This window comes from Hemicordylus capensis, chromosome 14 (assembly GCF_027244095.1).
Source record: "Hemicordylus capensis ecotype Gifberg chromosome 14, rHemCap1.1.pri, whole genome shotgun sequence".
In the NCBI taxonomy this organism is placed as follows: Eukaryota; Metazoa; Chordata; class Lepidosauria; order Squamata; family Cordylidae; genus Hemicordylus; species Hemicordylus capensis.
In genome coordinates, this window is record NC_069670.1 from 12,793,791 (window position 1) to 12,820,972 (window position 27,182).

The following is a 27,182-nucleotide window of genomic DNA, read 5'->3' on the forward strand; positions in this document are numbered from 1 at the left end:
TCCAAGAGAGGGCTGAGAGAGACTCCTGCCTGCAACCTTGGAGAAGCTGCTGCCAGTCTGGGTAGACAATCCTGAGCTAGATGGACCAAGGGTCTGACTCAGTATGCGGCAGCTTCCTATGTCCCTAAGCAACATTGGAAACTGCCTTCTGCCGAGTCAGACCCTGGGTCCAGTGAGCTCCAAGGATTCAGGCGGGCACAGGTCTCCCCCAGCCCTGCCTGGAGATGGTGCCGGGGATTGAACTGGGAATCTCCTCCATGATCTGCCCCTGTGTTCTGGTCCTCCCTCCAGAACCTCCTCTAGCCCTGCTTCTCGGAAGGATTGCGTGTTTCAGGGTCTGCACGCACCATTTAGAGGGGGGTGGGGCCATGCTTCTATTTAATAATCAAAAGAACCGAGACAAAGCACACTTTCCCCCATCTAAGTGACCTAGTTTTATTGTTTCTGCGGTGACAGCATCAAATTCCAGGAGCTGGGGGGCGGGCGGAATAGTCCATGGGCTGAACGGTGGTGATGCGTTGGTCTCTCTTGAAGGTGGTGGTGGTGGTGGTGGTCTGGTGTGGACGCCCCCTCCCCTGTTGTTTGCGGCAGCATATGCCCCCCCCACACAGAGAGAGAGAGAGAGAAGGACATCTTGGAATCCATCATCTGGTCGGGGAGACGGAGAAGGAGAAGAGACGCGCCCCCCTGCAGCCCTTCTCCATGTGGGGTCAGCAGAGGCCTGCTTCACTGCTCCTCGGGGCCGGTGGGCTCCTTCTGCTGCGGGAGGAGGGGTGAGGCTGCTTCCCCGGGCCTGCCCCAGGGCGGCTCTCTGAACTGCCCCAAGGCGGGCCAGGGCTTCCAGCCGGACCCTGAAAAATGGCATGTGTCTTCCTGACGGAGAGTGCCCCTCGCCACCCCACGGCTCTCCGGTGAATGTGTTGTAGGGTACATATCTATGTTTCCCTGAGTTGGGAGCTGGCACCCCAGAATTGGCACACGCCGGGGCCTTTGGGCGTGGGGTGGGGGGGAGAGGCGGTCTTTCTCCCAAGCGGCCCCTTCCCCGGGGCCCACTGGACAAGCCCCCTCTCGCCTCGGCACGTAAGCGTCCGGTGGTCATTTGGCAAGGGGGCTCTCTGGAAGGAGCCCGTGCCCTCGAGTGGCCATTGGGAAGCCGGGTGGGGTTCCTCGGGCCGTCCCGAAGCCAGGATTGCAGGCCAGTGGCCATTCGGGGATTGTGTCCCTGCTGCCCTTCCAAATCCACCCCAGGGGCCATTCAGAAATCCGGTTTTGCCCTTGGGGCCACTCCCAGCAGGAACCACCATCCAGAGGGGCCATCCGGTGTCCTCCTTTTCAGTCTGTGGCCCTTCCAAACCCGGGCTCCATTGCTGGGACTCGCGCAAGGTCTGGGGTGGGTCCGTGGCCCTTCCTCAAGAGCACCTCGGGACGGTGTCCACAACGGGGCCTGGTGGGTGCCGTCTCTCCCCCCTCCTCTCTCCTCCAATTAGGCTGGTGGAGGAGAGGTTGGCCCAGCCTCTATTTGGAGCCGGGCGTGCCTTGGTTGATCTGCAGGAGGGAGTTGGTGGCGTAGTTTTGGAAGAGCGGCTGCAGGAACATGCCGATGGTCCCGAACACGCAGACGAAGACGAAGATCCACAGGAAGAGGCGGTCGATCACCATGGCCACATACTTCCAGTCTTCGCTGACCTGGACGGGGAAAAAGAACAGCAGGCTTAGCCCCTGGCAACCGGAGCCGTCTTTCCTCTGTAAGTGCCGCCCACGGTCCACCTGCCCTCTGGCACCCTGGGGGACATCGGTGGTGGCCGAGCGTCTGCTCGGCGTGCAGAAGGTCCCATGCCCACTCCCTGGAGAGACGCCTGCCTGTAATCTTGGAGAAGCTGCTGCCAGTCGGGGTAGGCAAGACTGAGCTAGATCAGGGGCTTCCCAACTGCTTTTTAATACCTCTTCCCCTTCTCTCACAACCCTTCAGCTCAGGAATCCCCCGAGTGTCCTTAAATGAAAGCTGAACTCTCTGTACAAGAGAATTCTCTGTACGGTTGTAAACCGCCTAGAGATGCAGGTTTGGGGCAGTAGAGAAATGTTTTAAATAAAAATATTTTATTTTAGATTTTATATACATAAATTAAAAGAGCATATTCCTTATGGCTGAGGAGAGTACTGGACACTGGATACATACACGGCCTTGGTTTGTATAGAATAAAGGGTACGATCTTTTGTATGAATTCAAAAAAGCGCCCGCAAGCACGACAGGCTGTGATGCTGGAGTTGTGCAGATCACCTCAACAGGCCCCCCCCTGCATTTATCGGCTTCACTGTTTGCTCTTTGACCACAACTTTCCCACTCTAGCTTCAAGGACTAGAACTAGGAGGACTAGACCACAAGGACTAGCAACTTAGCTTTATCTTAAATCAAAGCAAAGGTTATCCCCCATGCTGGGTCCCGATTCTGGCACTTGGGCTGTGCAGGGGAGGGAAACCCACACACGCCAGAAACCTATAGGGCCATCAAGGGAGCTTCCTCGGTCTGACCCCCGCACTGCTGCCCACGCGGCTTGGCCAGAATCCTGCATCTTGGCAGGACTGCCTGGAGCTCTTGACATCAGCCGGCTCTTTTCCAGCTTCCTGGTTTCTCTAGCGACTACACAGGACTTAAACCTTGGCACCTTCTGGTCCAGCGGGCCTCAGACAGCTGCAGCAGAGCGAGAGAGTCTGGCCGGGCTGTGGGGTGAGAGAGGCGTTCTGTTTGGGGTAGGGAAAGAGAGGAAGACGGCCACGCTAGCAAGGGACAAGGGGGGATTTCACGGGTGCCGAACTCCGCCCCGTCGCCATTTTGCAACGCTTGGAGGCTACGCTCCTCTCTGCTGAGGAATCGTCCCCACCCACCCAAAGGGAAAGTCGTCTGCTTGCGACGTGTCTAACCCTCCCTGCGCATGAATATTTCATGGGCCTTCAGCATGGGGATCCAGCCGAGCAGAAGTGAAATATCGATTCCGGAGTTGGGTTGCATGGCTGGAGGATGCGGCCGCCGCCGCGCCGTGGTGGGAGGGAGAGACGGGTCAGCAAAGGACAAGGTGCTGTGACTCACGGCTCCGGCGGAGGACGGCACACGTGGCCCCCTGCGAGCGGCCAGAGAGTTGATGGGTGGAAAATTAAGGCAGTTTCTCCCATTCTCTGCTCACCAGGCTGGGAGTTCTTTGTGCGTTCCTTTTTGAGTAAGATTTAATTGGTAGATTGGAGAAGAACGTAGGGGAAAAACCCCTCCAGCTCTGACCCAAAGTTTGTCTGCTTGTGGGCTTCGGTAGGAACATAGGAAGCTGGCAGCTGCTGAGTCAGACCCTTGGTCCATCTAGCTCGGGACTGTCTGCACTGACTGGCAGCAGCTCTCCCAAGGTTTCAGACTCGAGGGGCTTTCCCAGCCCTACCTGGGGCTACTGCCAGGAATTGAATGTGGGACCTTCTACGTGAAAAGTAGGTGCTTGGCCGGCCTCATTCCATGCAGGGAAAATTGGAAATGTTCCCCCTACATAGTAACAGAGGAAGCTGCCGTATACGGAGTCAGACCCTTGATCTACCTAGCTCAGTATCTCCTACACTGACTGGCAGCAACTCTCAAGGGTTTCAGGTGTGTGTGTGGGGGGGGGCCTTTCATTCCCAGCCCTAACCAGATGCTGCCTGGGATTGAACCCAGGACCTTCTGCAAGCAAGCAGATGTGCTACCACCCAAAAAGGCTGCGTTAGAGGGCTCTTTTCCTTTTAAAGAGCCCTGCAGGGTTCTTCTGTCCCTAATTCCAGCCCCTTCTTGAGAACGGCCCACCACACTAAGCTCTAAGCCAAGGAGGCCCCACGCCCTCCCGCCAACCAACTCACACTCTGGTCGTCGTCTTCGCTCTTCATGTGGTCCGCGATGAAGCGCACGCCGTCCACCGCTTCTTCGAGACCGCAGCAGCAGTGGCCCAGGGGCACTGTTTGGCCCGGCCGGTCCCGGAGACCGTTGACCCCGTCCGCCGTTTCCGTGAAGGGTCTTCCCCCGCCATTCCCGCTGCCACTGCCCCCTGCCCCAAACTTCTTGACGGTGGAAGGGTTGGCGTAACACGTACAGGAGCGGGCCCCTTCCCGCAGGAAGTAGCTCCCGGACGCCCGCTCCTGGTTCTGCCGCCTCTGGCGCAGCCGCTGGCGGGCGCAGTTCTGCCGCGGCTGCTTCATGAAGAGCAGGGTGGGCAGCTTGTCGAGGAAGACCACCTTGACCCACGGCGGCATGGTGTGGGTGGTCGGCGAGCGGTGGTGGACGTTCAGGACGCAGACGCTGGTGACGATGGAGAAGGTCACCAGGACCATGGTGAACATCAGGTACTTGCCCACCAGCGGGACGTCCAGCGAGGTGGGGGGCACGATCTTCGAGATCAGGAGGAGGAAGACGGTGAGGGCCAGCAGGACGGAGATGCAGAGGGTCATCTTCTCCCCGCAGTCGGAGGGCAAGTAGAAGACCAGGATGGCCAAGGAGGTGATGAGGATGCAGGGGATGATCAGGTTGATGGTGTAGAAGAGCGGCTTCCGGCGGATGATGAAGTCGTAGGTGATGTCCACGTAGGTGGAGTCGTTGGGGTTCTCATTCCGCCGGCCGGGCAAGGCGATGATGTCCCACTCGCCGCTGGGCGTGAAGTCGTCCAGGCTGGCCACCTCGCTCTTCAGCACCAGGTCGATCTCCGTCCGGTCGTAGGTCCACGAGCGGAATTTCATGGTGCAGTTCTGCTGGTCGAAAGGGAAGTGCTTCACCTCAATCTTGCAGGCGCTCTTGTAGATGGCTGGCGGCAGCCAGAAGATGCTGCCGTCGTAGGACACCACTGCGTTGGAGTAGAAGGATACCTCGTACATCCCATCCGCACTGAGGAGAAAGGAGGGGAGCCTGCTTTTAGAGCCGGTTGTCTGAGTGGCGGGGTGGGAAGGGCCCTGTGGAACTCACTGATACAAGATATGGAGGTGACCCTGGCTTAGATGGCACAAAAAAGGATCTGGAAGGCGAAAAGCCTTATTTACATGGAGGGGGCGGCGGGGTGATCTATGGCATTAATAGATGGGATATATTTGATGCCCGTGGCTTAGATAACGTTAGAAGGATGATAGAGATTTGTGGAGGAGCAGAGATCTACCAGTGGGTTTTGATAACAATTAAAATGTGGCACCTCCCATGTTCAAAAGCAAAATACCCCTAAATAGCAACCGCTGGGGGTTCTCAGGAGGGTCAGAGTGTTGCCTTTTTGTACCTAGGGTATAGGGGCTACAGAGTTACATCCGCCGTTAAGTGGGCAAAAGTTACACTTTTCATTTTGGTATCCTTACACTACTGAAGAGCAAAGCTATCGAACAAAGGATGCCCCTTTTAAACGGAGGGTCTCACCTATTTAGCAGTGGGGAAGAAACTGCCCTCCGTAGCACAGATCTTCCTTTTTTCCTGAGCCTGTCTTTTTTTCTGGTTTGGGATACTAAGCACTTCGGGGACCGGGGACTGTGGTTTTATTTGTGTATTATTTAATTTACGGCTCTGGAAGCCAGTTTGAGAACTCCTTTTGCTGAAAAGCGGTGTATACGTGTTCTTGATGATAAGGTGATTGGCCCCTGTGGGAAACAGGACTACGCTTGTTTTAATTGTCACAAACTCTGAAGTGCGCGAGCCCTTTCCATGACAAGCACATGTGGCCCCGCCCACCCTGATGGCCCCGCCCACCCATTGGCCACACCCTCTGCTTAGATGGGGGTGGTGTGTGGTTCTGTTTCAAGAAGCCACAGCAAGCATCCTAACCCAACCGAGAGCTGGGCCCTCATGTGGGTCTTCACCCACAAGAACCTGGATGGTCAGCTAGGAAGGGTGGAGGATACTGCTTGTCGCAGAAGAACGGTAAGCAAATCAGCTGTGGCCCGATTTTAAATGCTGGAATCAAGTGTCAGAACTGCCAAAGCATCCCCTCCTTTCCATGCAAACAACAAAAGGGGCTCTGCATCCCAGCTGAGACCCTAAAGACTTGCTGTTGAAGATTGGAAACCACCAGTTAAGAGAGTGGATCGCTGCGTAGATTGACCCAGATTTATCCAGCAGCCACAAACCACTCCTAGATCAGGATACCGGGAAACCTACTTGTTGTAGAGTACGACATCCGGTAGCCAGATATGCTTGGAAGGTAGCCGCACCTTCTTCATGTCGTCAAAGTCCTCTGGGTTCCAGGTGAGCCGATAGTCTTCCCATTCCTGTAGGATGCAAGATCATGCGAATAAGACGGATAGGTATGGACTGCTTTTCAACCAAAGTTCCCAAAGCGGTTGACAAAAGAGATAAATAAATGAATAAAGATGTCCCCAAAGGGCTCACCATCTAAAAAAGAAACATAAGAGAGACACCAGCAACAGTCACTGGAGGGATGCTGTGCTAGGGGTGGATAGGGCCAGTTGCTCTCCCCCTGCTAAATAAAGAGAATCGCCACAGTAAAAGGTGCCTCTTTGCCAAGTTAGCAGGGGCAAGTGCTGTTCCAGTCCCTTCTCTCTCGGCCTAACCTACCTCGCAGGGTGGTTGTGAGGATAAATATAACCATGTACACCACTCCTTAAGAACATAGGAAGCTGCCATATACTGAGTCAGACCATTGGCCCATCTAGCTCAGTATTGTCTACCCAGACTGGCAGCGGCTTCTGCAAGCTTGCAGGCAGGAGTCTCTCTCAGCCCTGTCTAGGAGATGCCGCCAGGCAGTGTTCCCTGTAACAGGGATTTCCAGATGGTGTTGACCACAGCTCCCAGAATCTCCAGCTGCAGTGGCCTTTGGCCAAGGATTCTGGGAATTGTAGTCAACAACATCTGGAAATCCGTTACAGGGAACTCTACCGCCAGGGAGGGAACGTGGAACCGCAGGCAGGCAGGCAGGCAGGCAGGTGCTCTTCCCAAGGTGGCCCCATCCCCTCGGGGATATCTTTACAGTGCTTGCACATGCAGTCTCCCGTTTGTATGCAAACCAGGGTGGGGCCTGCTTAGCAAAAGGGACAATCCCTGCTTGCTACCACAAGGCCATCCCTCCTCCCCTAACAAGCACAGACTCATAGGAAGCTGTCTAATCCCGAGTCAGACCCTTGGCCCATCTATTTCAGTCCCGCCCACTCTGACTGGCAGCAGCTCTCGAGGGTTCCAGGCAGGAGGAGCCTTTCCCAGCCCTCCCTGGAGATGCTGCCAGGGTTTGAACGTGGAGAGTGGGATAGAAATGTTCAAACAAACACGTTGGGCTACAACTCCCATCGTCCCTGGCCACCGTGGCTGAAGACTGGGGATAATGGGAGTGGTAGTCCAAAAGCAAGCTACCCAAGACTAGTAACTTTAAAATTTAAAAAAAGGACACAGAGCCTAACCAGTATTCCTAGCAGCTATTCCGAAAGTGGTAGTGGTCCCCTTAAGTGGTACGGAAGGGAAATGCTGGACTAAGAAGCAGAAGGTTGCTGGTTTGAATCCCCGCTGGTACTATATCAGGCAGCAGCCATGTAGGAAGATGCTGAAAGGCCTCACCTCACACTGAGCGGGAGGCGGCCATGGTCAACCCCTCCTGGACTCTACCAAAGACCACCGCAGGGCTCTGGGGGTGGCCAGGATTCGAAATTGACTCAATGGCACATTTTTACTTTCCTTGGGCAAAAAGGAGGTGCAGAGACCCATTTGTGGGGCCTGAGCAGGCTGGGGTGGGGGGCCCTGGGATCTCCCTCAGCTGGCCGGCTGGTTCCTGTTTCTGCCCTGAGGGGATAATGAGCAGACGGGCCTCACCTGGGTCAGCCAGACGTTGGTGGTCATGATCTGTTCTCTTTCGTGCTGTCAAGAGAGGGAGAGAAAAGAGGCCTCAGAGCAGCCCGTGGAAGAGGGGTGAGTGCCCCCTTGGGGTGGGGGGGGTGCCGTGGGGCGGGGAGGGCCCTGGCTGGCTGCAGGTGTGGCAACTCTTGTCAAGAGAGGGCATTGCTGGAGGCTTCCCTTCTGCTCACTGCTGGCCATTTCCCTGACTCCCAACTGCCAAGAGAAGGCCCAGATGAGTGGACCAAACCTCCCCACACAACCACACACACCCAGCTGTCGTTGAACTACAACTCCCATCATCCCCACACACACACACCTCACCCCCATGTAAAACTTGAGCCCCGGGGCGGCTCAGGTCAGGATCAGAGGGGTGGTGGTAGTAGCTGTGTTTGGGAGGGAAATGCTTGCCACGCCTGTTTACTCAGAAGGAAGCCCTGTTGAGCCAAAGCACAGGGTTGCCAGCAGCCCTATGCACACTGACTCCAAAGTAGCCCCACTGCCTTCAGTGGGGAGGGCTCCGGGGGGTGTGTGGGAAATATGCATAAGACTGGAGCCTTTGCTGGCAAGACAACCTGGGCCAATTTTTAAAAGGGGAATCGACAGCCAGTTGGAAGCCTTTGGCCGTTTCTTTTCCAACAAGCCGCCAGGAGAAGATGGGTTGGTTGTTGGGTATCGAAGTGTATTGTAGCCGCCCGAGGGTGGTAAGCCAGATGTGTCCTCGCAGGTGAAGTTTTTAAATGGAAAGCAAGGTCTTCATTGACGTGACTGCCGCCATCTTGGATCTGCTGCACTGGCTGCCCCGATTGGCCAGTTGCTGGGAAATGGTTGGAGGCAGAACTAGCAGAGGCGTCCCCATAGAAACGTAGGGAAGTTTGTTTTATCATGCCTTCGTATGACTTGTGATTACAATAATAAACTTAAATAATACTACTCCCATTATCAGCTGCCGCAATGGTGGCTGGGGATGATGGGAGTTGTAGTTCAAGAGCAGCTGGAGGGCCGAGATTGCTCACCCCTGGGTTGGACTAGGCCCAGGAAGACCCGGGTTCACGTCCCCCTTCAGCCATGAAACTCACTGGGTGACCCACTTCTCTCTCCGCCCCTCACAGGGTTGTTGTGAGGAAACAACAAATATTTATATACCGCTTTTCAACAACAACAACAAAGTTTCGAAAGCAGTTTACATAGAGAAATAATAAAGAGAGAGAGATCGATCCCTGTCCCCAAAGGGCTCACAATCGAAACAGCCACATAAACACGACCACGTCCACCGCTCTGGGACCTTTGGCGGACGAGCGGGATATAAATGCAAACAGAAGCGCATCGCCTGCCTCTTAAAGGCACGGCTGCCAATTCCAATTATCGGGACCAAGCCCACCAGGAAAGGTCTCCGGCCCCACACCAGGCCCTGGCCGTGTGGGCCCACCACCCCCTCCCCGCAGTACCCACCACGCTGATCAGCTGGGCCAGGGACACCATCAGCTGCACCGTCACCAGCTCGGAGCCATTCGTCGCGGGACGGATCAGTTTGTTGTAGCGCGATGGGTCCAGGAGATGCTCTACCAGCCGCTCTTCCGTGTCGGTCCCCAAGCTCCCTGTGGGGTGAAGGGAGAAGACCCAGGTTGAGCAGGGCCCCCTTCAGAAACCCCAAGGAGAAGCAGTGGTTCCCGTGCACACCCTCTTCCCCTCCCCACAAAGGCCCAGAGAGCCTCCCACCTTACAGAACAGAACAGGTCCCCAGGCGCAGCTGGACTACAAATCCCATCACCCCAACTGGCAGGGGACGATGGGGGTTTTAGTCTTCGGAGGTGAGATGCCTCTGAATCCCAGTTGCAGGGGAGCCACAGCAGGAGGGGGGCACGCCCTCCCCTCTTGCCTGTGGGCTCCCCAGAGGCATCTGGAGGGCCCCTGTGGGAAAGAGGATGCTGGACTAGATGGGCCTCCTTGGGCCTGATCCTGCAGGGCTCTTCTTATGCTCTTGCATCCCTTATCAGATTCTCTCGGCCAGAGTGGACCAAAAAGCCAGTCGACTCCCAGCACCCTGAGCCAGGCAGTTCCAGGCAGCTCACGGGCCCAGCATGAAGGCTACAGCTCTCTCTCGCTTTAGCCCCTCCCCAGCAACTGGCTGTCACAGGTAGACTGCACCTGTGCCTGCAGGTTCCACCGAGCTGCCCTAGCAAATGGGCCCCGATAGGATCCCGCCCCCCATCTCCGAGAATATGACAAATCCTGCCCCCCACAAGCCACCTAAAGCAAAGAAGCCCTTTCTTTTGTCTGCCTTGGCCCGGCTGCCCATCTCCCTTCGCACAAGACGGGGCAGCAGCTGTGCCGATCCTTGGCCACCAGCCGGCTCCTCCAGGCTGGCTGGCTGGCTGGCTGGCTTCCCACTGGGCCTCCTGATGGATGGCTAATCCAGGCGCTCATGAGGCCCGTTGTGGCAGGCTGTTAAACTGTCACCCGCTCCCGGCTGCTGAGAGTTACGGCCGCCGCGGTCCGGCATCCGTGTCTGGAGCCAGGTTTGTGGCTGTCTGCTTGCCCTTTCTGGCCCTGGCCCTGCACACGATACCCCCGTTTCGACCCTGGGTCTTAAACTGAGCAGGGCTGGCCAACTTTTTTCCCCTTGGGGAAGTCCCTTAGCCTTTAGCAGCTGTGTGGCAGGCAGAAACCAACAGGCGAAGCTTCTCCTGGCCGGGGACACACAGTGGTGGGAAAGCCTCCTCTGTGGAATGTCCTGCCTGCCATGCAGCTGTTAAGGCTTGTTTCAGAAGCCTCTTCTCTGTGCCCCCTGCCCTGCGAATTCTCTTAGTTCCTGCGGATGATGGGAGTTGTAGTCCAATAATGTCGGGAGGCCCACGGCTGGGAATCCTTGCGTCAGCCCATTCTCCGTCTGTAGGGTTATTAAAAATAAAATTAAGAAAAGACCTTCTACAAGTTTAAGGTAGGCAGAAATCCAGCAGGTTCTCCAGGCACTCATTTGAGACTGAGAGACAAGAACCCACCCGCCCTGGGGAAAGAGAGATTAGCTGCTCCCTCTGGACCCAGAACCTGTAAGGCTCAATGGTAGAACACATGAGCAGTAACCGAGAATGCCCCTGCGCATGGGCAGAGTGCCTTTCCTGCCCCATTCATCAAACATAACTGGTCCCTAGACATCTAGTGTTAGAGACCTTATCCATCCCCAGCATAGCATCCCTCTAGTGGCTGTCGCTGGGGTCTCTCTTATGTTTCTTTTTTAGATGATGAGCCCTTTGGGGACAGGGAGCCTACCTACTTTCTTTCTTTCTTTCTTTCTTTCTTTCTTTCTTTCTTTCTTTCTTTCTTTCTTTCTTTCTTTCTTTCTTTCTTTCTTTCTTTCTTCCGTGTCCTCTCTCTCTCTCTCTCAACCAGCTTTGGGGACTTTTGTTGAAAAGCAGTATATAAATACTTGTAGTAGTAGTACTTTATTTCCTTTCTATTGGGAAAGGAAGAGGAAAAACAGCTTGTCTGCCTGCCTGCCTTCCTCTTTAGGTCAGCCACACACACGGTGCTGTACCTCCCCAGGAACAAATAACCCACAATCCCCTGCCTGGAATGGCCCGCTTCACCCTGCCGCATGGCAAAGCCCGCCTGGAAGGCCCGTGGTCCATATTTTATTTATTTTATTTGTTTAACATATTTCTATACTGCCCAAAACTTATGTCTCTGGAGGCAATACGAGGGAGAGGATATAGGAGGGAATAAAAGGGTCAATAATAACAATGACAGCAACGCAAAAGCCACTCAAGGAAGATTCCAAACACAACTGGAAACAACCTTGCATGCAGTGATGGTGTGGATGCCTCTTTCAAAACGAAAGCAGAGAGAATGCATCTACCCAGCACTCTGATTGGAGCCAGGCAGCCAATTCAAATTGAAAGCTCAGGCAAAAATCAAAGGACTTCTCCTGGCATCTAAAAGACAGCAGAATCCAGTGCTGAGAGAATATGCATAGCAAACTGGAAGTATGCTGTGTATGATGGGAGTTGTAGTCCAGCAGCATGTAGGGGCCCAGCTTTGCAAACCCTTGCCATAAGGGTTGTTCCTCCACATTTCCCTCTGCGGTCAGTGGCTCTTCTGCATGTTCTGCCTCCAGAGGCATGCTCAGTGGAAAGAAAGGGCCTTCTTTATGGTGGTGCCGGAATATGGAACTCCCTGCCTCAAGAAATTGCCCTCACTGAGAGCAATTTCTTTATGGTGGTGCCGGAATATGGAACTCCCTGCCTCAAGAAATTGCCCTCACTGAGGGCAGTTTCTTGAGGCAGGGAGTTCCACATTACCTGCTCTTTGATGGTCTTTCAGCACTAAGTTTGATGTGTTTTCGTTCCATTTAGCTTCTTGGCTCGGTTTCCTTGCTCTCCTTCCCGACGTTTTAAACTTGTTTCTTTCTGAGTTGGCCGTGGTTTCTGCTTGGAAGGGTTTCATCTTTGTATTTATGCTGCGTTTTTATGATGTCAGCCACCCTGAGTGCTCCGTTCGGCGTGGGGCGCCAGGATAATTAACAAAGGCAGGAAAGTTGGCTGCATGTCCCGTCCTGGGAGGGCAGAGGCATCCAAGCCCTCTTTGCGAGCAACTCTGTGCCTCATAGTTATTAACAAAGTACTCTGAGTATTATGTGCAATTAATGGTGACTTCAAGGTATAGAGATGATGGGAAATGACGTCGTCTTACTTGTGAGTAGTCCCATGGGGCTCAGTGGCACTTGACTACTCTGTCTGGGCTGCATGATGGAGCATCTTTTGAGAGGCTGTAGAAATGTCCATACATCCATATGACCTCTGTTTTTTTGGTTTTTTTTAAAGGATCTTGTAACTCATTTATTTAGAGAGGGTTTATACTGTATTTGCTTCCAAGTTATTTGATGTTAAAAACTGGGGCGGGTGTGTGTGTGTCATCTTAAATTTAGAGTCCTGTTCCTTTCAGGTAATGCTTTAAGTGGTGCAGTGGAGAAATGCTTGACTAACAAGCAGAAAGTTGCCGGTTCAAATCCCCGCTGGTAGAGTAATGTCTTTAATGCAGATTGTACCTAATGGGTTTTCTTTTTCTTTTTTTAAACCCAGTTTTGATTGGGTCTGTTTCAGTCCATCTGTCAATTTCATACCGTTCAGTATTGTGCCTGTTTTACTGTTGTTGTTGTTGTTTAAAAAAAACCACGTTATACTGTTCTATCTGTTTTGTTCTGCTATTGCCGTAAGCCACTCCAAGCCGCAATGGGATATAGATATTTTAGATAAATAAATTGATAGATTTCCACCCGCACTATGCAGCCAGTAGCTGGAAATGAAATATTATTTGCTGCCAGCTCCTCCGCTGTTTAGGGGGCAGAGGGGATAGATGTGGGGGAAAGAGAGAATAGGGCCGAGGCAAACGGGTAAGGCTGCCCCTCAGCAGTGGTGCTGTGCTTTCAGCAGCCATGCTAGAAATCCAACAGGTGCAGCTTGACCCAGCCTTCAGTGTCACCATAGGTGGATGCTCTACCAGTTGGGTTTCTGTCTGAATTATAGCCTACCCTTCCTCGAAGGAGCTCAGGGTTCTGTGCATGGATGGGGCCATATCTCAGTGGCATGCAGGAAGTCCCAGGTTCCATTCGGTCCCTGGCAGCAACTCCAGGTAGGCCTGGGAGAGACCCCTGAGCCTGAGACCTCGGAGTGCTGCTGCCAGTCAGTGCAGACAATACTGAGCGAGATGGACCAAGGGTCTGACTCCGCGTAAGGCAGCTTCCTGTGTCCCCCACTTTATTCCAAGGGGCACTAGAATAGCGGACAGTATAAAATTGTGAGTAATAAATAAATAATCCACGTAACAACTTGGGGAGGCCAGTTAGGCCAGAGGAGGGTAGGGACCTCTTTTGAAGGCTCTCGAAGGCAGGAAAAAAAAGTGGGCAAACACTGTTAGCCTAGTGACGGGAAAGTTTCGCCCCTTCCCCTGCCCAGGGGCCGCCTGCCTCCGTCCCAGTCCTGCAACCCATCTGGCCTCTCCCCACTTGCCTCTCTGCTGGGCTCTCTTTCCACCCGGGCGGCAAGCGCAAACGTTTCCGTAACTCCTTGACAGCTTAATTGCAATTTTGGTAAGTGGCTGACGGGAGCTATAAACACAGGCCTGGCTTGAGTGAAGAGGCCTTCGAAGTATCGATCAGGGAGGGAGGGAGAGAATGTCCTGGAGAGGAAATATATTTCCCAGAGAGGGGCGTGGGAGAGAGAGAGGCAGGCAGGATCTGAAGGTAGGCACGGCTCTCTCGTTGCGGTGTGAGCAGTGGCCACTTGCCAGGATGGCCCATGGCATCATCTGGGGCAGATGACCCATTCTTGGGGCCTCCCCAAAGGGTCTAGAGTCTAGGACAGGGATGGGCAACATGGTCTACAATTCCCATCATCCCCATAGAGTGCCAAAAGTTGCCCCCCCCGCCCGGCCTAGGAGGTGGAGAGCCGGTCTTGCGGTAGCAAGCACCCTTTGCTAATCTGTGTTTGCCTTGGTTTGCATTTGAATGGGTGAGTACATGTGAGCGCTGTAGGATTTTCTCCTTAGGGGACTCAGTCGTAGCTCAGTGGCCGAGCATCTGCTTTGCACACAGAAGGTCTCAGGCTCCTTGCCTGAAACCTTGGGAGAACTGCTGCCAGTCAGTGTAGACGTCACTGAGCCGGAGGGACCAAGGGTCTGGCTCGGTTAGATGGCAGCTTCCTATATGGTGGTGCCTTCAGGAACTCTTTGTTTTCTTTCCAGCAACTCCACCAATGGGAACTGCAAATAGAAATCAGGACTCCCCTTTCCAACCGGGACTGTCCCGAGGGAGAGGGTCCGAGCCTATCCCCGCTGCCCCCCTGACCTGGCTGCTCTTCACCCAAGCCAAGAGAAGCATATCGAGGATCGGGGCGGCGCACTTAGCCCCCTGTGGATCACTTCAGTCACTCGCCCCCCACTGTCCAAACTCATAAATCACACATTTATGGTGGAGATGAGGCCGTAGCTGGTGTGTCTGCTCCATCCGGCAGCCGTTCTCCAGGGGCAGGGTGGGGAGGGGCATTTCCCTGCCCTGATACTCAGTCCTTTCACTGGAGGTGCCCAGCAACTGGGCCAGGGCTGACCTACGGCTGGTATGCTCCACCGTTGAGTTAGGGGCCCCTCCTCAACGGAAACACGCGTGGAGGGTAGGTTGCCAATAGCTGCTGACATTATCATTTTTAATAATAATAATAATTATTATTCATAATGATAATCCTATTATTTACGTGCATAACTAAGCAGTATTTATTCATACACTGCTTTTCAACAACAACAAAATTCTCCAAGCGGTTTACGTAGCTTTAAAAAAAAAAGGCAGTTCCTTGTCCTAAAAGGGCTGTCATTTAAACACACACACACACACGACCACCAGCGCTAGGAAGCTAAGACACTGCCGTACGCAGAGGCAGACCTTTGGTCCATCTAGCTCAGCATTGTCAACACTGACATAACTCAACGGAAGCCAGCTTTGGGATGAGACCGTAGCGTGGTTTTCCTTTGCAGGCAGAAGGCCCCAGGTTCAATCCCTGGCAGCCTTAAGTAGGGCTGGGGGAAACTCCTGCCTAAAACTCTGGAGAGCTGCTGCCAGTCTGTGCAGTCAATCCTGAGCCAGATGGACCAAGGGTCAGACTCGGTAGGCAGCAGCTACGTAGCTAAGAAGGCACGGGAAAGAGCTTGCAGATGGGTCGAGGCAGGGTGGGGAGGCAGAAGAGGCACTGACAGAAATTGGAAGGAGGAGGGGGGAAACCACCCTTGCCAAAGGCACAGTTGTCTGACCTCAATTGGAACACCACACAGGAACACCCCTCCAGCCCATCATAACCCCTGGATAATGAGGAGGCCCTCTCACTCAGGCCTCAGAGAAGATCTGCCACTCACTGTCACTCCCTCTCATTTCTTCTTCTTCCATCCTTCGTGGCTAGATTGTGTGCACAACCTTCCTCTCCCCCACCCCTCCAAAATGTGAGCGGAACAGAGAGCAGGGCATTCAGGGCTCCTCTCTGTTTGAAGGAGACACTTCCCCAGTCCCCAAAGGCAACGAGGACATCATTAGGGCTGCCGCACAATTGGAGAGGTCTCCGCTGATCAGTTGCAGGGGTGTGGATGGATGAAATCTGCCTACATGTGCACAAGGGTGAAGTTGCCCGTTCTGAAGGGGGAAGGAGACAATCTCGATCAATGCTGCACAACTCCCTAGCCCATCAGCTGTTGTTGGACTACAGCTCCCATCATCCCCCCCCACATTGGCCAATAGCCAGGGGTGATGGGAGTTTAGTCCAACATCTGCAAGAGCCTGTGCAGCCCTGCTTGAGGCGGTGAGTGTGTGTCTCAGAAGTAGTATTCCAGAATTAAAAATTCTGGAATTAAAACCTTTTTAAAAACCCACTGCCCAGTTAATCAGGGCTGCTGTTTCTTGACCAGTTTACCTCGCAGATTAATTTGACGAAACTTTGCCTGCCCTGTCACAGTGAGCGCTGCTTAGCGTTTGTAGCATGCATTATTTTGTGTGTTTTGGAATGTGTGTTGCACACATTTTTTTAAGGGTGCAAACAACAGACTTCTCAGGTAGGCCAGTAGGATTATTTTCCATTGCCAAGGAGGAGGGCAGGTTGGAGATGAGGGGAAATGGTTTGATGCAGGCTTGCTTACCTAGGAGTGAGCACCACTGAACACCATGAACATATACGACCTCGGGAAACTGCCTTATACGGAGTCTGGCCCTTGGTCTGTCTGGCTCAGTATTGCCTACACGGACAGGCAGCAGCTCTCGCAGGATTCAGGCCGGGGTCTTTCCCAGCCCTTCAGCAAGCAAAGCATGTGCTGGGCTAGTGAGCTGCTGCCCCTTCCCCAGAGAAGGACGGAGTGGGATTTGCTGGCATAAGAGTTGTACGAGGATTGACTCTGCTCCTAAGGTGACACTTCAAGGCTTGACTTTTTAGAGGGGCTTTTGTTCCACTGGGCTTTTAACCTGAAGATTTGGTTCTCACTGGGTCTAGTTTTAACTGAGTGGTGTTTGTCTTATATTGCTTAATTTGTTTGGTTGTGGCGAGCAGGCTGAAGGGGAGTTGGTTTTGTGGTAGCAAGCACCACTTGTCTCCTTCCTTAAGCATTTGAATGAGAGGCTACAAGTGTGAGCACTGGAAGAGATTCCCCTTAGGGGATGGGGCCATAGCTCAGTAGAAGAGCATCTGTCTGCTTGCATGCAGAAGGTCCCGAGTTCCCCGCCTGGAAGCATCTCCAAGATGGGGCTGAGAGAGAGACTCCTGCCTGCAACCTTGGAGAAGCTGCTGCCAGTCTGGGTAGGCAATACTGAGCTAGATGGACCAAGGGTCTGACTCAGTATAGGGCAGCTTCCTATGTCCCTGAGTGGGGTGCTGCACTGGAGGGGATATAGACAGACAGACAGGGAAGCAAGGAAGGAAGCAAGGATGGAAGGAAGGAAGCAAGGAAAGGATAGCTATGCAGAGAAGACGGATGGTTGGATGATGCAGAGAAGAGGGAAGAGAAAAGAAAAGAAATGTGGCTCAGCTGTTAGCTGCGAGCGTTATCATTTTCTGCCCCGTGACTTCTTTGTGCTGCAGGGAAACAGCAGGGGCCACTTCCAGCGGGGTGCTTTCCTTCCTGGTCACTAGACTGCACTAACCGTCTTCCGTAACGGGGCCAAAATCCCCTCTTGCGTCTGGGTGTTCAGAACTGTACGTAATTAAATGTGATGCTTCTTGACATGCGCCGGAGGGAGGCACGCAGAGCCGCTTCCAACACTGCACCGGAGCACAGGAAGCTGCCACCTACTGAGTCAGGCCCTTGGTCCCTCTAACTCAGTACCGTCTACCCTGACTGGCAGCGGCTTCTCCAAGGCTGCAGGCAGGAGTCTCTCGCAGCCCTACTGGAGACACTGCCGGGGATTGAACTTGGGGCCTTTGCATACCTTGCTCGTGTCTGCCTACCAGCACACGTGTCCCAAAACTGAATTTGCAAGGTATTTATAAGGTGCTGCTTGGGAGAGATGCATAAGGCCAGGTGCCTTGTGGAGAAAGCATATCATGAGATCTCTCTCTCTCTCTCAGTCTCTCTCCTTAAAACACATAGTTGCAGCAAAACTCGCGGCTATTTGCCAGAAGGGAGCAGGCCGCAGATTAAAGACTAAGGATTTCCTTGCAGGGAAATCATTAGCTTCTGGAATGGCTTAATTTCCCCGAGTTGCATAAACTCACTCAGGCAACCGGCTCCTGCGAGGGCCAGGTTGAATTTGGCGAGGAGAAGGATGGCAGGACAGCAGGCAGACCCACGGCCAGAAGTGTTGGGGCGAGCGAGCAGGGAGATCTTGACGCCCGAAATGCAACACGAGAAGACAGGCCCCAGATATGACTGTGCCCTGCAGCCTCTGCGTGTAGAGGTTATGGGCTACGAGCAGCCTTGGCGCTTAATTGTCTTGTGAATTAAGGCAGGAATTCTTAAGCTCAGGTGCACAGATGTTGCCGGAGTACAACTCCCATCATCTCCAGCCACAAGGGGATGATGGGAGTTGAAGTCCAACAACATCTGGGGCCCCTTGAATTAAGGAATGGCCCACTTTTCTAATGCGGAAGGGACAACCTAGGAACCTCGGAAGCTGCCAAATACTGAGTCAGACCTTTGGTCCATCTAGCTCAGTTTTGTCTACCCAGACTGGCAGCGGCTTCTCCCAGGTTGCAGGCAGAAATCTCTCTCAGCCCTATCTTGGAGAAGCTGCCAGGGAGGGAACTTGGAACTTTCTGCTCTTCCCAGAGCAGCTCCATCCCCTGAAGGGAATCTCTTCCAGTGCTCACACTTCTAGTCTCCCATTCAAATGCCACCAGGGCAGACCCTGCTTAGCTAGGGGGACAAGTCATGCCTGCTACCCAAAGACCAGCTCCTCTCACTGAAAGGGACCTCAGAACTGGTCCAGGCCTGTCAGCCCAAAGTGCTCAGCTGCTGTCTTCCCAAACTGGAGAGCAAGCAGATTGTCCCAGCTCACTACCACGGGAGACTATGTGTGAACACGGGAAGATCTTCCCCTTAGGAGACCGGGCCATAACCTGGTGGCAGAGCGTCTGCTTTGCCTGCAGAAGGTCCTGGGTTCAATCCCTGGCAGCAGCTCCAGTTGTGGTTGGGAGAGACCCCTGCCTGCGACCTTGGAGAGCCGCTGCCAGTCAGTGTAGAAAATGCTGTACTAAATGGGCCAAGGGTCTGACTCGGTATCAAGCAGCTTCCTGTATAGAGGATGGGGCTGTAGCTCAGTGGGAGAGTATCAATCCCTGGCAGCCTCTCCAAGAAGGGCTGGGAGAGAGACCCCTGCCGGCGACCTTGGACTGCCACTGCCAGTCAGTGCAGGCAGTCCTCCGCTCAGTGGACCAAGGGCCTGACTCGGTAGGAAGCAGCTTCCTAACTTCAACCCTGCAGATTCCCTTCCATCCTCCTGTCCCGCTCGCTGACTTCCCAGTTCATGCAGGCCAGATGCTGGAAGAGAAGGCTAGACTCAAAAGAAGGACCCCTCCTCATCCTTTTTCTGAATGACTACAGGGCAGTGAGGTTGTGTGTGTGTGTGGGGGGGGGGAGTGTGTGTGTGGGACCCAACCTCCAGCATGACTCACTTGACCCAAGGGAAGGGACCCCAAGCAGCCCAAGCCCTGGGAAGGCACGAGGAGGCATCTGGCGAAGCCGGCAGGGGCCTGCAGTGTGAAATCTCAGCCCAGCGGAGTAACTGACGTCTTTCCAGCCCATAATTCAGAGAGGCACAATAAAAACAGGAGCGTACTCCTCCTCGCTGCTGCTGCCGGCAATGGCTCCTCTCCGCCCCCCTCCTTGGTGCCACATATCAGGGGACAGCTCTGCCATGGGGTGGGGGGCAGGGAGGGAGGAGGGGAAGGTGCTTCTTGCCTCTTCCCAACAAAGCCCTCCGAGGAAAGGGGGCAGAGGTGGGGAAGGAAAGCTGGGGTTGCAACTGGCCCCCCCAGGCCTCCCCCCCCCCCGCAAGGCGTGGGGAGGGGCAGGGAGGGAGGCACTTACTTCTCAGGATCCCAAAGAGGCAGAGGCAGGCGAGGAGAGCCATAGAGGCGGGTGGCGGCGGCGGCGGCATCTTCTGCTCAGGCGGGGCACATCGCTCCTGCCCGCCCTCCCTGCCGTGGGGGGTTCCCCAGGCCAAGGCGTCGGGGGCTCCAGCGGCGGGGGCGGGGGAGGCTGGTGGTCCGGGGTGGGGAGGGGCGGCTGGGTGGCGCTGCAGTCCGGCCCCCACCTCCCCCGGGGCCCTCCCAGCGGCGGGTCTCCTCCCGGTGCCTTCTCCGCCGCCGCTGTCCGCAGTGCTGAAGTCCGGCCCTGCGAAGGCTCGGCCGGCGGGTGTGGGGGGGTGGGAGCTGTCCGCGGTGCTGAAGTCCCGCCTGGCGAGTGGGGAGCTGTCCGCGGTGCTGGAGCGCCGGCCGCTCTCCCTGGTGCTGAAGCGCCCGTCAGCGGGGCTGGCCTGCCATGCGCAAAGAAAGGCGAAAGGCAGGGAGCGCCCCCGCCCGCCTTCAGGGGATGTGCCGGAGAAAGGTTAGGGGGCCGACGCCAGAGGACACTCGGCGCTGGCTGCGGAGGAGAGCGGAGGAGCAAGGAGGACAGATGCTCCTCTCTCTATCTGCTGCCTCCGCCTCCTCAGCTGCGCCTTGGCATCGCCTCCTCTCCTTGACGCAGAGACCACCCCTTAGGGACTCGCCGGCCGCCTCCACAGCCCGGGACCGATTCAGGTCCAGGGGGAGCCCTCCTGGGTCTGCCAAAGGGCACCGCGTCTTCAAGGCTTCAACGGCCACCCTTCTCCTCCGGGGCCAGAGTGCGGGAGCAAGAGCGCCCCGGAGGCTGAAGACGGAGATGCCCAAGAAGGGACAGGGATGCATCTGGCAGGGAGCACCGTTAGGGCTGGAAGATGCTAAGCTCTCCTGACGAGGCAGGCGTCCAACGTGCAGGGGGAATTGCGGGGGGCGGGGAGGAAATGAGAGCAGGTGGGGCTGGCAAGGGGGCTTAGTACCCTGAGCATGTGAGAGCAGAAGAAGGGAGAGAAAGATGTGCTTTGGTGTAGGTAACTCCGTGTGTGTGTGTGTGTGTGTGTGTGTGTGTGTGTGTGTGTGTTTAGATGGATGAGGGAGGTAGTTTTGGCTTTAGTGGGTAGACTGCCATAGGGGTGCAGGCAGAGGGGAAACTTGAGAAGCAACTTCTCACTTCAATTTTTGGTGGGGGAGAGAAAAATATGCTTTGGGGATTAAAGATATGGGTTGTTAGGTCTGGCGGGAGGGGGCGTTCAGTAAAATGAGGGGAACTTCTCAAACACTTGGGTGGTTCTCAAATGCTTGGGTGGGATCTGCCCCGCAGGGGGACAGAAATACATGTGTACATATAGGGAGGGGGGGAAATGTAATGCACAGTGTGGATGTGTGTGTAAGAAAGAGGAGAGCCTTCGGGGGGGCAGAGAAGCATGTAGAAAGCAGAGGGAGGGGTGTACACTCCCCACACCATGTGTGGGAGAGAAATCAAAGCAGAGAAGATAAGAGAGAATCCCTTTTCTGTGTACTGTAGAGACGAGCATCCATGCTCAGTAATCGATGTCTGTACAAGAGGCCCCATAAGCACAGGATGGTGAGAGTGTGCTGAAGAATCCCTGAAATGTGCACTCGGGGTTGCGAGCATAAAACAGTGTGCTGGTTCTTTGTGGAGGCCTCCCATGTATGGGGAGGACAGCAAATCTCAAGTGTCCCCTTGGCTAAGCAGGGTATGCCTCAGTTTGCATTTGGATGGGGGACTATGTGTAGGTGCTGTGAGATATTCCCCTGAGGGGATGGGGCCGCAGCTCAGTAGTAGAGGGCATCTGCTTTGCGTGCAGAAGGCCCCACATTCAATCTCCAGGTGGGGCTGGGGAAACCTTGGAGAGACTCTGCCAGTTCGTGTAGGCCAGGGGTTCCTAACCTGTGGTGCTCCAGATGTTGCTGAACTGGGGGTGATGGGGTTTGTAGTTCAGCATCATCTGGTGTTGGGAACCCCTGGTGTGTAGACAATACTAACCTAGATCGAGCAAGAGTCCCACTCTCTATAAGGCAGCTTCCTGTGTTCCTATGAGTGTGTCGCCTGTGGTTGTGTGGTCCGCATCCTCAGCCCTCTCCTGGGTTGGTTGCTTGGTAGTGCACTCAGATCTTAATCAGCAGTGACTCTGACCTTGTGTGTGATTGAATCAGTGGATGTCTTTGTGCAGAGTTAGCTGTGTGTATCTGAATCTCTGCTCTTTTGTGGCTGTATGATTTGAGTCTCCTCTCTCTCTCTCTCTCTCTCTCTCTCTCTCTCTCTCTCTCTCTCTCACACACACACACACACACACACACACACACACACACACACACACACACACACACACTCAAATAGATATAGAAACGTGTGTGAGCATCTCCATGTTTTGTGGCTAAAAATATGCTAGCATGTGTCTCTGAAGGATGCTTGGTGTGAAAGTCCAAAAGGCAGACTGGACACTTTGGAAAATTAATGGAAGCAGCATGCAAGCTTTAGCGTTAACTCAGAATTCTTCACCCACGTTTCCATTTGCCGGCTAAAGAATCCAGTGCAACTCTGAAGTCGTCATACTTCGATGTCTTGATTTCTTTAAAACCTCTGCATCCCACCTATCCAAAGCTGGAGACGTCCGGGCCTTCTAACAAAATGCATGGTTGTATGTGAATGGCATTTGCTCAGCAGAAAACATGGCCTGTTTTCCAGGATGCCTTTGGGTATTTGCTACTGTTCGCTTGGTTTTGAATTTGCTTTCTTCTTTGAGACCACATTCAACTATGCTGAGGAGGCTGCTGCAAATGGGGATTATATTCTTGGGCGTGGGGGGAGGCGTACATCTCAGCTGTACAGTGTGTATAAGGTTCCAGGTTTGAAACTTGATATTTTAGGTTACGAAAGATCTTAAGTAACAGAGTGGACAATATGTTGGCTAGGGCAGGAATCCTCCCTGATTTTCAAGCAGGGGACACTTTGGCCGGGGGGAAAAAAGTCAAGGTGAGAGCCATTTCCCATTACTATGCTGACCTCTCTGCACAGTACTGGGAGGGCCCTTTGGGAGAGACGGAAGAGCCCCCTCTTCAGAGCTCTCGGAGGAAAGCGCTGGGAAGGGTGACATTTCCCAGCATGCCATGCACGCCTTCCAAGATGGCGCAGGGGCTCAATAGGGCTCCGTGTCCCTGCAAGGAGACCCCCACCCCGACGCTGGGCAAAGCACAGCACTGCATGGTGGGAACAGTCGTCTCTGCCAGGTGCCGGGGGGGGGGACTGTGCCGAAGATTCGGCTTTGGACGAGGCTTCACACAATCCCGCTGAAGAATTTAGACAGGGAGCCGTGCTGAGAGTCAGTGGGGGCTGCCACTGGCCCCCCGGGCCTGAGAGTGAAGGCAGGCAGATCACTGCTCTGCCTTGACATCAGGCAATTGCACGTGCTCAGGACTGCATAGCCATTCCGGACCCTGATGCCACGGGCCACCCTCTTCCCGCTCGTACAACGCACGCACCCCTAGACATGACCCTGGCTAGGCAGCGCATTCGCGTTCTCCGCATGCTCCCCTCTCGCACACAGACCCTCTGCTGGGCTCCTGCCTTCTCCAGGAAAGCCGGGCCTTCTGACAGCGCCGGCGGCAGGAGGCCCCTCCTCGGCTGCAGCAAGAAGAAACCCTTTCAGGGTTTGGCCGGGAACAGAGTGTGTGTGAGAGAGAGAGAAAGAGAGAGAAAGCTTGGCTGAGAGCAGGCTGGATGTTGCTGCTCCATTTAGGTCAGTTGGGGCTTAACCCACAAGCAAGGCCTGATGCAAGCCTGGGAGTCTGTGGGGGGAGGGCACGACACACAACCAGCCACCCACGGCGGACAAGCTGCCCAAAGGACCTGCTTGGCTTTCAACTCCGCTCAAGTCAAATGGGTTTGCTGTCTTCCTTTATTAGTGTCTTCATGTTCAGGCTGTGCCCTTTTCCTGCTTCTTTCTCTCTCTTTCTCTCTCTCTTTCTTTCTTTCTTTTCTTTCTTTCTTTCTCTTTTTCTCTTTCTTTCTCTTTCTTTCTTTTCTTTCTTTCTCTCTCTGTCTTTTTCTTTCTATTTCTTTCTTTCTTTTCTCCTCCAGTATCCTCCTTATTCCAATTCCAATTCTCCACCGGTTATTCCAAGGCTTCTCGGAACCCTATTGGATCCAATAACCTTCTCGGGCGGACCATCCTTAATGGGCCCTCCACCCCTGCGGAAGTGGGATGTGGTCGTGAGTCCAACCTTAACCAGATGGTGGTCCGTCCATGACAATGGGGAAATCAGAGTGGTCAGAGTGAAAGACCAGATCAAGTGTGTGACTAGTAATGAGTGTTGGTCCCGACTGCTTGGGATAGGACCATAGTTGTCATGGCAGCTATAAAATCCTGGGCAAATTTGCCCCCCCAAAGTGAACATTGAAGTCCCCCAGCACCACAAGCCTGGGAGACTCCAACGCCAAGCCCGAGACCAAGTCCGTCAGCAAAGTTAGGGACTCCGTTGGGCAGCGGGGTGATCGGTACACCAACAGAAGTCCCAGTCTATCCCTGGTCCCCAAACTTAATTGCACACATTCAATATGGTCAGACACTTTGACAGGGATCCTGGCAAGAGAGAGGTTATTCTTATAGACCACAGCCACTCCACTTCCCTGTCCATGTCCCCGCATCTGCTCCTCAACAGAGTACCCTGGAGGGAGAAGCTGGGACCAGACTGGACCACCAACCTCCTCTTGTGGTCCTTTCTTGGGAATCCACTCTTGCATCCAGCATTTTAGCCATCTTTTCTACCGGCCTTCCCACCCCGCCTCAAGCTTCCATCAGCACTGGCATCTTAGTTTTCTAAGGCGGCCCGGCTGGTGTCTGACGCTGGCTGTAGACGAAGCAGTTGGCCCCACACGCCCGGGGAGTTCTGTCCTCCTCCGGTTTCCACCCACCCCCCACCCCAAACATGCCGGCTCCTTTCTGCCACAGCTCCACACAGCCCTTCTCTTCACACATGGCTAGGCCTGCTTGCCTGGAGCAACGCACCCGGATGCTCCCGCCGAGTAAATGCCAGGCGCCGTCTGCATGGCTGCTCTTGTGCGTCCCTGCTTCGACCTCTTGAAAGCCGGGGACGGCGGGAGAGGCCCTTTGAACTGCTGGAGAGGAAAGTGGCTTTTAAAGATGGCTTTAAAAGGGGCTTAGACAAAGTCATGGCGGACAGGACTAGCGATGGCGACTAGTCTGGTGGCTGTGGGCCACCTCCAGCCTCAGAGGCACGATGCCTCTGAATCCCAGTTGCAGGGGAGCCACAGCAGGAGAGAGGAGGGCATCCACATACCTCTTGCCTGTGGGCTTCCCGGAGGCATCTGGTGGGCCACTGTGGGAAACCGGATGCTGGACTAGATGCGTCTCCTTGGGTCTGATCCAGCAGGGCTGTTCTGATATTCTTAAGTGTGAGTGGTGAGGCTAGTGGAGTCTGACCTTTCTGTAGGAAAGGAACAGGTGGCATCCCTCCTCGTCGGCAGGCCTGGGCTGCGGCCCACACTCTTTGGGGGGCAGATTTCAGGGATGGGGCCATAACTCCAGGCTAGTACTGAGGTTGCCCCCTCCCCGTAAGCTGCCTGGCTCACCCTTGCCTCCTGGTTACATCTGATATGTTTGGTTGCTTAGAGATTTCCTTAAATGCCTGCTTGCATGCTACATTTTTCTGGGTGTCCCCACTCCACCCCAAATGACCACTGCCATATACTGAGTCAGACCCTTGGTCCGTCTAGCTCAGTATTGTCTTCACAAACTGGCAGCGGCTTCTCCAAGGTTGCAGGCAGGAATCTCTCTCTCAGCCCGATCTTGGAGATGCTGCCAGGGAGGGAACTTGGAACCTAGATGCTCTTCCCAGAGCGGCCCCATTATCCCCTGAGGGGAATATCTCACAGTGCTCACACTTCAGTGTGAATCTCTTCCAGTGCTCACACTACAGTGCAACCAGGGTGGACCCTGCTTAGCTAAGAGGACGGGTCATGCTTGCTACCACCAGACCAGCTCTCCCTCCTCCTGTGAAACAGGATGCTGGACTGGATGGGCCTTCTTGGGCCTGATCCAGCAGGGCTGTTTTTAGGTTCTTTTGTGCTTAAGGTGTGCCAGCCAGAGTTGATTACTGTTCTGCAGGACTTGAACAAACTGCCTCATGTGGTGTTTTTCTGTTGGACTATGGTCAAGGAATTATATCCCAGTATTCTCCCAGTGGGGAGAGGAGGGTGTTCTGCTGCCTCTTGACGTATCCGAGTTGGATCTTTAGAACTTCTGCCTGGTCTTGGTAGGAGAGGAGGCTGAAATGGCCCGCGTTTCCCCGGCTTTGCTGCAGCAGCTCTGCTGAAGGGAATCCGAATGCGAGGGGAGAGAGGTATAGCTGTGTCCCTTTCTTGCCAGTGGTGCTTTGATGATTCAGCAGTCTAGGCTTTAATAATTCACAGCAGCCAAGAGTGAGATAAACGGGTAAGCCAGGGAGGCAGAAACTGGGGGGTGAAGGAGAGTCTAGCCGGCGTGGTGGTGAGATGGTGCCGGTGGTGGCAGATGGCGAGTTCTCCCTGCTCCCTCTCTCTGGTCGGTCGGAAGGAATGTGGTCTCTCTCTTCAGGGCTTTTCAAAAGGGGAATTCAGAACGGCACCATGGTAGGTGGGTGCTTTGCACACACCCTGTGCATTTTTCTCGTCAGTGCATATTTTGTTTCCTGGAGTTGCATTTTGTAACATTTAGTACCTTACAGAGTGTGAGAAAATCCTCAGGGCTGGGGACTTGGCAACGTTATTGCAGGAGAGTGTGATATTAGGAGGAGCATAGGAAGCCGAGGCAGACCCTTGGTCCATCTAGCTCAGTACGGTCTTCACGGGCTTCTCCGAGGTTGCAGGCAGGAATCTCTCTCAGCCTTATCTTGGAGATGCTGCCAGGGAGGGAACTTGGAGCCTTCTGCAGGCAAGCAGGCAGGGGCTTTCCCCAGAGCAGCCCCATCCCCAAGGGAAGATCTGACACTGCTCACATGTGATTTCAACGGGGCCTAGTTTTTAATGGAATTGGATTAATTCTGTATTATTGTACATGTATTATCATCTTTGTGATCTGCCTGGAGCAGTCTTGTGCTGGCAGGTCGGGATATCAAGGTCTTAAGTCGATAAATAAATCTGGATATCAGCTGCACCTTACCTGACTTCCATTCCAGTTATCATCTGGATGGGAGCGCCAGAGGTTGGCTGGGAAATGCCCTCCTCTCAGACTGGCTTCTAACAACTCGCTTAATAAGCAGGATGCCGGGGTGGGGTGGGGTGTGTGTGTGTGTGT

General features: G+C 54.3%; 1 protein-coding gene across 1 annotated transcript; it reads right to left on the reverse strand.

Annotated features, from left to right (window-relative positions):
- Window positions 1-421: 421 nt before the first annotated feature.
- On the reverse strand, window positions 422-20,654 carry CHRNB2 (cholinergic receptor nicotinic beta 2 subunit). Its single transcript, XM_053277339.1, has 6 exons — window positions 19,856-20,654; window positions 9,263-9,408; window positions 7,790-7,834; window positions 6,131-6,240; window positions 3,868-4,882; window positions 422-1,686 (listed from the first exon to the last, which is right to left on the reverse strand). Exons 1-6 carry the CDS (start codon window positions 19,923-19,925, stop codon window positions 1,516-1,518), a joined length of 1,557 nt encoding a protein of 518 aa, XP_053133314.1. The 5' UTR covers window positions 19,926-20,654; the 3' UTR covers window positions 422-1,515.
- Window positions 20,655-27,182: the final 6,528 nt, after the last annotated feature.